The sequence below is a fragment of the Myotis davidii genome, unplaced genomic scaffold, assembly GCF_000327345.1.
Source record: "Myotis davidii unplaced genomic scaffold, ASM32734v1 scaffold292, whole genome shotgun sequence".
Taxonomy (NCBI): domain Eukaryota; kingdom Metazoa; phylum Chordata; class Mammalia; order Chiroptera; family Vespertilionidae; genus Myotis; species Myotis davidii.
The window spans coordinates 2,228,546-2,237,443 of NW_006285042.1; the positions used below are offsets into that span (position 1 = coordinate 2,228,546).

At 42.3% G+C, this 8,898-nt stretch overlaps 1 protein-coding gene across 3 annotated transcripts in view; it reads left to right on the forward strand.

The window, feature by feature from the left end:
• Nucleotides 1–6,346, forward strand: part of POPDC2 (popeye domain containing 2) — a 29,095-nt gene extending 22,749 nt beyond the window's left edge. The window contains exon 3 of one of the 3 annotated variants that reach the window (XM_015558502.1): nt 4,726–6,346. In XM_015558502.1, the coding sequence (XP_015413988.1) occupies nt 4,726–5,211 (486 nt within the window). In that variant the 3' untranslated portion in view covers nt 5,212–6,346. The remainder of the gene's footprint in view (nt 1–4,725) is intronic. The other 2 variants (XM_006755366.2, XM_015558501.1) reach the window with 2 other exon arrangements.
• Nucleotides 6,347–8,898: the final 2,552 nt, after the last annotated feature.

An 8,898-nucleotide genomic window follows, 5' to 3' on the forward strand; every position in this document is an offset into this window, starting at 1 on the left:
ATATATATCTAAAGGAGGCGAGAGAGGTTAAACGTTTGGTTGTATAAGTTTGGAATGTATCCTCTCCTGTGGTGCCCTGTCCCCAGAGCCCCATGGAGCTAACTCTGGGGTAATCCCAAGGATCTATCTAGCACCCAAGATCACTTGTCGACCTGCTCCATTGGCCTTGTCCACTCTCCTTGCCCCCTTCCCATTGTGCTGACAGTCACCTCCCTGCTCATCCACGCCCCTCTCCAGGCATAAGGATTGTGTCCTGTGGATCCCTCTCTTTCTCCAACTCACCTGCCCCCTGAAACACGCTCCGAACTCCCAGCAGCTCTCTGTTCTCATGCTCTTCCAGGTTTCCTTCCCTTTTCCTGGCTCTGTCTGTTCTCTGTCTTCCCTCCTTCTGACTTCTGCTCAGTCCTGGTTGTCTCAGTTTGCTGCTCTTACTAAGAGAAACTTCCTTTCCTTCTTCTTCTCAGTTTCCCCTCTTCATATTTGTCCTTTACATCTTCTCCATTTTATTGTTCATGTATTTATCTTTCTATGACCTTCTTTTCCTCCATGTTCCTGCCTTGCTCTATCTATTCTTCCTCCTAAACCACCCTGTAACCCCAACTTCAGTGTTGCTGTTGTTAATCCTCACCTGAGGATATATTTCCATTGATTTTTAGAGAGGATGGAAGAGTGGGGGAGAAACAGAGCGAGAGAAACATCAATGTGAGAGAGGCACATCGATTGGTTGCCTCCCATACGTGCCCCCTTGATCTCCCTCTCCAGCTGCCACCCACCCTCCAGCACAGCCTTCCCAGGCCAGGATGTCCCGGCCTGACAGGGACGGCCTGGGTGAGGACTCCACCAGCCTGGTGCTGGAGGATTTTGAGGAGGTGGGGAGCAAGCCTACAACTCAGATACATGCCCTTAACCGGAATCGAACCCAGGACTCTTCAGTTTGAGGACTGATGCGCTATCCACTGAACCAACCCGGCCAACGCCCACTGTAGTTTTTTATCCTGACTCTTTCAAGATCAGCACTTCTCCCTCTGCCTGTAAAGAAAACCACTTAAGCACTGGCCGGTGTGGTGTAATTGTTGGGCATCATCCTGTGCACCGAAAGGCTGCCAGCTCAATTCCCAGTCAGGTCATAAGCCTGGGATCCCAGGTAGGGGGAATGCAGGAGCAACCAACAGATGTTTGTTCTCACATCAATGTCTCTCTCCCTCTGAAAAAAGAAAGCAAGGAAGATATAAAGGAAGAAAGAGAGAGAGAAAAAGAGAGAGACCCTTAAGGGAAGGTGTGAAAACACCTAACTACTTTCTTTTATGAGAGAAGGCAAAGAGTGAGTTGCTCAGAAGAGGAGAGGGGAAGCCAGTCAAGAGGATAATAGACACAAGCCCAAGACACAGGAGTGTCTTTTAGCAAGAACTCTGCTATCTTTCACTATAATCTCTCTTATGTCTTAAGATGGTCTTCATCCCTGCTGGGTGGTGGGTCCGACTTGATTCAGAGTTCTCTCCATTTGAGCTGTGAGGAGCCTGTCACCTACGCTGTGTGACGGTGCAGATGTTCCACGTGAAAGGTCACAGTTCCGTCTCTGAGGTCCGCCCCCGCTAATACTCTCCTGGGAAATGCCTCCTTCCTAATGCAGCCATTTCTGAAGCTCAAGATGAGAAAATTGCCACTATAACCCACTCTCTAAAGTACTGGTATTTGCAGTATAAAGAGAGTAGGTTTTTCAATGTTTGTTTAAGCAATAGAGAGAAAGGAAAAATCATATCGTTTCCTTCCAAACCGCAGCGTCTTCAGAACAACTTGAAAACATGATCGAATTGGCCAAATCTCAGACCCCTTTCAGTGTAGCCCGTGATAATGGGATAGTTTAAACTGGAGACCCCCTTTTGGAATTGTGTTTTGGATGTTTGGTTTCATTTGTTTGCCATTAAACTCCTTCAAGAGTGGCTGCTGTAGTGAATAAGCATAGTCTCTTGTGACTGGTAGCCGTTTGCTGTTGTTTCCTTTTAAAGCAGGGCACGATGCACCAGCTCCTCCCTGGCTCTTCGGTTACCAAAACTGTAAGCTCGTTGCTATTCACCCCGGCACAGCCCTTCCATAAGAGGCAGGAGGCTGGCTGCATTCTGCACAGTTGAGAGGGACACAGCTTCGCCACACTGACACCGTGCTGGTCCCTCACACCAGTCCAAGTGTTTACAGCTGAACACGGAGCTTCCACTGCAGCTCTTTTTGAAGGGAGTACATTTTTTAGGCTTGAGGTGCCCAGAATTGAACACAAATGGGCGCTACTTCTTTTAACAGGCAAAGCAGTGCTGCTGGGTAGTGTATCTACGCAGGGTCTTACAGCAGGCCCCATGTGATCACTAGAACTTTCCCATCTAATTCCACGGACACTCTCACAGTGTTCCGTTTGGTGTCTTAGCTATAGGAGATGCTCAATAAACACATCCGTGTGAAGTGGTCAGTTAAGTCAAATAATGAATTCATTATCATTAATTCACTAAAAGCAATCTGAAGTTTGGCTGATTTTGTGTTCAAGTTGTTCTCAAAGCTCTGTGGTTGGAAAGTAAAAACTATATATTGTCTCCTTTCTCTCTCTTATTTAAATAAATAAACAAATGAGAAAGAGATTGCAATATGGAGATTGTATATTGGGAAAGAGTGCTTCGGGACAGAGCCCAAGACAGCATACCAAGGGCCAAAGAACCAATTCAACAAACGTTTACTGAGGATCTAGTATACAGGGGTAACCAGTAATCTAAGAGATAACTAACACTTACTAATAGGTAGACAGGTAGCCTCTGTCTACCTTACCAGGTTGCTGTGTGCGAGGAGTAATTGAGATAAAATATATAAAGGCAGTTTGTCAGTTGGAAAGCACTAGTTTAATGTATAAGGCATTTTTATGTGAGTAGAATTATCTGGCAAGCTTTCTTTCTGTCTCTGTCTCTCTTGCTCTCTGTCAGACTTACATGACTTTCCCCTTTTATTTACTGCAGTCTGGCTTTTCAGGGAAGGTGGCAATTAGCAGAATCCCCTGACAACAAAAGGAGCAGCAAAAGCATGGAGGCCCAGAGAAAACTCACACTAGCTCTCAGCCCCTGAATAACTAAGTGATGGCCAGACATCATCTGTTTTCCTTATTTGCTCAGGAGGAGGCAGACCACCACCACCCTGCTTTCAGGCTCCTGCCCTCTGAAGTGGCTGCAAGGTGTTTCGGTAGCTGTCAGTGTTGTTAAACAGCACTTTCCCCCCAGAACCTGGGCAGAAAACTTGCCTTTGAAGGCGACATGACAGGTGATGGCCTGGGATCTCAGGTTCTGGGTCTGTAGGAGGGAGGGTCACTCTACCTGCCGCGGCTCTGTGTCCAGTCAGAGCAGCAGTTCCCTCCCTGCCTTCTGGGGCCCAGCAGCCTGCAGCTGGTGCTCATTCCCAGGTTCTTCTTCCACTTACATTTCACAGGCCTCACGCCTACCCCTCTCTCTGTGAAAATAAGACAGAGGGCTTACAAAACTCCCCATTTTTCTCCACAGCATTTTTTAAAGCTCATTCGCTAGTGTTAGGAAGTACAGTTCTAGAACTTCTTCATAGGAGGCAACAGAAGTTGATCTCTTGGTCTCTTCGCTTATAAATTGAGAGGATCAAACTATATAACTTCAAACCTGACTCACCCTAATATTCTTTCTAGAATGAAATTATTCAAAGATACAACTGCCCTTATATGGTAGGCATTGGCCACTGCCGGGGCTCCTCACGCGGGCACCACCTTGGCGGGCTGACCCACGGATGAACAGATTACTCCGCCACAATTTCCTGTAAAGGAGATGGCCCGGCTGATAGCAGCCAGGCAGCCTCAGTTGCCTGTCTCCTTAGGCTTTTGTTGATATTTTTATCTTTATATACAATCAGCAGGGTGAGAATCTTTTTTTTTTTAAATACATATTTTATTGATTTTTTACAGAGAGGAAGGGAGAGGGATAGAGAGTTAGAAACATCAATGAGAGAGAAGCATCGATCAACTGCCTCCTGCACACCCCCCACTGGGGACGCGCCCGCAACCAAGGCACACGCCCTTGACCGGAATCGAACCCGGGACTCCTCAGTCCCCAGGCCGACGCTCCATCCAGTGAGCCAAACCGGCCAGGGCAGCAGGGTGAGAATCTTAAGAGAGGACACACGTGTTTGCATTATCTGAATGATGGATGAACAGATTACTCCGCCACAGTTTCCTGTGAAAGACAGGGATAAGAGATGGCCCGGCTGATAGCTGCCAGGCAGCCTCAATTGCCTGCCTCTAGGCTTTTATTGGTATTTTTATCTTTATATACAATCAGCAGGGTGAGTAATCTTGGGAGAGGACACATGTGTTTGCATTATCCTCTAGGCAAGGGCATCCAGGGCTTAAGCATAGGATTCCAGTAAACACCCGGGGGTCTGCATGTGCACAGACTTGTTTGGAAAGGTCGAGGAATAATTAGGGGCGCTGCTTTGGACACTCCCCTAAGTCAGAATTCCGATAAACAGGGCAGGTGGCCTTCCACACACTTCCCTTTTCTTAGAATGTCCTCCTTACAACTTTCCAACCAAGTCTCATGTGCTCCCCAACAGGGTACAGTTAAAACATTGGGAATTTCTAGAGGTTAAAAAAAAAAGGGGTAAAAGAACCCTATGAAGTTAGGCAAGCTATCGGGAGCCATAGTGCTGAAATCCTTCCTCTTTTTCTTTCCACAGCTTCTAGAATTCCTCTCCAGAGCTACTCCCAAGTTATGTCCAGGGGACAAGCCCCCTTGGCTCCGATCCACACTCCTGAACTTTAAGGATCCCTGGACCATGCTTTTCTCTGGCCATGTTCGTCTTCACAGGGCCGCGATCACACCCTTTCCTCCCCTGGAAGGCTCGCAGGCAAGATGCCAGCACGACAGCTACACCAGGGCCCTGGGTGACCATTTCACCTCCACCAGCTCTCCTGCCAGCAGAAGGCATCTTCGAGGGCAAAAGGCACAGGGTCCATCCTGTACTAACGGCAGAACCTTGGCCGAGCTCCATAGCCTCTCGGAGACTCATCTGCAAAGTGGGGACGATAAACCCGCCTCACAGGGTTGTTGTGAGGATCCAGAGTTGACTCGGGCAAAGCACCCAGGACATGACATGGCACCTCGGAAGCACTCAATAAATCACTCAGCTCCTTTCCCTGTGTTGTTTCTTTTAACTTTCTGAAAAGCTCAGTGAAAAGTCAGCTATCCAAGAAGTTCTCACTGTGATGTTGGTTTGTTTTTTAATTAAAATTCAATGTGCGGAAGTAGAAATTTTAAAACTTAGTTTTCTCTTAAGATTTTAAATTCAATTTACAAATCTATTGTTCTATTTATGACCATAGTATTAAACAATCATTTTTAAGAGGGATTTTTTACAAATTCAGTTGTTTCCTTAAACATTTTAAAGTGGATTTATAGATTTAATGTATTCTGTTTAATTTCCCCCCCTAAGTACTTCAACCTAGACTCCAGTTACCTATTGCTGTGTACATTCATCCCTAAAACAGGGACTTAAAATAGTCACAATAATTTGAATGTGGGGCTTGAATGGACTCGGGTGGGCTGCTCCCACTCAAGGTTTCTCATGCTGTTGCATTCAGATAGTGGCTAGGGTTAGAACCATCTCAAAGGCTTCTCCATCATATGTTTGGGGCCTAGTCTGGAAAGACTCAAACAGCTGGAACAGCTGGAGATCCTTGGACATCTTGCTCTGTTGATAGCTTGCTCACTTTTGTTGCTTTATGAGTATATGTTGTATGAACATACCGCAACTTATCCATTCTACCACTGATGAACTTTGGGTAAATTTTAACTTGGGGCATTTAGTTTATAATAGCAGTAGTGCTGTTTTAAACATGCTTGCTCATATCTTTTAGTACACATATGCATATATTTCTTAGGTATGTATCTAGGACTGGAATTACCAAGGCATATGTTCAACTGTAGTGTAGTAAACATTGTCAGTTTTCCTAAGAGATTATGCCAGTTAATATTCACACAAGCAGTGTATAAGAGTTCTAGTTGTTTTTCGTCCTTCCCAATAGTTGGTATTTTCATTTAAATTCTTTTTAGCCACGTGGGTGTGTGTAGCAGCATATCATGTGATTTTAATTTTCATTTCCCTGAAGAATAATGAGGTTGAGCACCTCTTTGGGTTTTTATTATCCATACACATATTCTCTATTGTGAAGTGTCTGGTCTAGTTCTTGTCCATTTCTCTATTTGTTTGTATGCTTCAAGTTAAGTCCTAGCCAGTTTGGCTCAGTGGATAGAGCATCAGCCTGCGGGCCAAAGGAATCCCAGGTTCAATTCCAGTCAAGATGCATGCAGGAAACAACCAATCAAACCAATCGATGTGTTTCTCTCACATGGATATTTCTCTCTCTCTATCCCTTTCTCTTTCACTCTCTCTAAAAATCAATGGGAATATATCCTCGAGTGAGGATATGTATATATTCAGGCTAAGAGTTCTTTGTTGTTTATATATTCAAATATATTCACCCACTTTATGACTCTTTTTTTCTCTAAATGGTGTCTTTTGATGAATATGAATTATTAATTTCAATGTAGCAATTTATCATTCTTTTTTCTCTATCCCAGTGTATTCTGTGTCATGATTAAGAAATCTTTTCCTCCCCTAAAGATATTCTATGTTACTTTCTAGATGTTTTGTTGTTTTACATTTCACAGATCTACAATCAACCTGAATTTGATATCTGTGTATCTATGACATATGGATCAAAGTTGTTATTTTCCAGAGGATATCCAATAGACTGAGCACTATTACTGAGCTAATTATCTTCTCCCCACTAGTAATCAGTGCCCCTTTGCCATATACCTGAAGGTCTATTTCTGGATCTTTGATTCTGTTCCATTAGTCTATTTTCCATCCGTTGACAATACCACCTCTTGTAATTATTGAAGATTTACAATAAGTTTTGATATCTGGTGATCCTCAAACTTCGTTCTTCAAGTCTTTGTTATTCTTAGCCTTTCCCTTTGTATTTCCATCAGCTTGTTAACTCCACACAATTATAAACTCTGCTGGAATTTTTATTAGAATTACATGCATATTGTGAATCAGGTTGGTAAATAATTGATATATTTATAATATTGATTTTTAATCCATGAATATAGTAAAGCACTTCACTTCTTTTGGTCTTCTTTGTTTTTCTCTCTCTCAATAGTGTTTTGTAGATTTCTATGTAGAGATCCTTGCACAGCTTTTGTTAGATTTACTTCTAGGTATTTGATTACTTTGATGCTATTATGTGTTATCATTTAATATTTTTTTACTTTCTAATTTTTTATTGCTGGTGTGCAGAAATAGAATTGATTTTTGTATCTTTAGCTTCCATCCAGTGATCTTGATAAAGTCATTTATCAATTCTAATCATTAATCCATAGTCTTCAGAATTTTCCATAGATTCAGTTGTCATCTGTAAATAATGATAGTTTTATTTCTTCATTCCTGACCTATGCATACCTTAATTCTCCTCCTTATTTTTTATTTTTATTTTTATTTTTTGGTTCCTTGTTATACTGGGTAGGACCTTCAGTATAGGGATGACTAAAAGGGATGGTGAAGACATTCTTCTCTCATACCTGCCCTTAAGGAAATATTTCACCATTAAGTATGATGTGTGCTGTTAGGTTTTTATGATACCTCTATCAGGTTAAAGAGGTTCTATTCATAATTTGCTAAAAGAATTTTTTAAGATCATGAATGAGTATTAAATTTTATCACATGATTATCTGCATTTATAGAGATTATTTTTTTCATTTATTCTGTTGATGAATTATATTAATGGATATGCAAATGTTAAAAACAAACTTGCATCCCTGGAACAAATCCAATTTTATTATGATGCATTTTCCTCTTTATGTGTTTCTGAACTTGATTTGCAAATGTTTTGTTTGGGATTTTTGCATTTATGTAGCTTGTAATATTGTCAGACTTTAATATCAAGGTTATGCTGACATTATAAAAGGAGCTGGGAAGTACTCTTTCCTTTTTTCCTATTCTCTGCAAGAGAGCTTTAAACCAAAACAGTTTTATAACTCTTGATTCTCATCCTGCCCACCTACTGTCTACTCTCTCTGTATGTTTCTTCACTCAGTTGCCCATGCCCAAAACCTTGGAGTCTTTCCATCAGTCTTGTTACTTTTGTCTTTGAAATATATCCTGAATTCAATTCACTACCTCCACTGCCACCACTAATTTCAAGCCACTGTTATTTCAAACCTAAACTAACTTGAATAGCCTTATAACAGGTCTCCTGGTTTTTTCCTGTCCCTCCTCCCCATAATCTATTCCACACACAGCAAAGTGGTCATTTAAATATGTATATGATCTCATAATTCTATTGCTCCAATTTTCAAATGACTTCCTATTACATTTAGAATAAATCCCAACTTCTTACCATGTGATATTAGCCAGGGTAACCTTATTATGACTTAACAGCATGGAGGTTTATTTCTCTCTTATTATTCCTGCATGACTTGGGGCAACAGAGTCCATGTTTCAACTCAATAATTCAACTTACTTTGACTTTCTGTTCTGTCATCTGAAAAAAGAAACATCTTGATATTTCTGTGCTAGCTCTTTGATGCTTTAGCCCAGAAATTATACAGATCACTTCTGGCCACAGTCCATTGGCTAGAGCTGCTCACGTGGGCACACTCAGTAATCAACTTTGTGCTTTGTCCAAAATGCAGATGTGAGGAGGCGAAAGGAATGCTTGATGAGTACTGCTCAGCTAGCTGCCTATGGCCCACAGGCCCCGCCTGCCTGTCTCTTCAGTCGTGTTTCATTCTGTTCTCTTTCTTACTTATCGTGTTTCAGCCACACTAGACTTTTTGATATTCC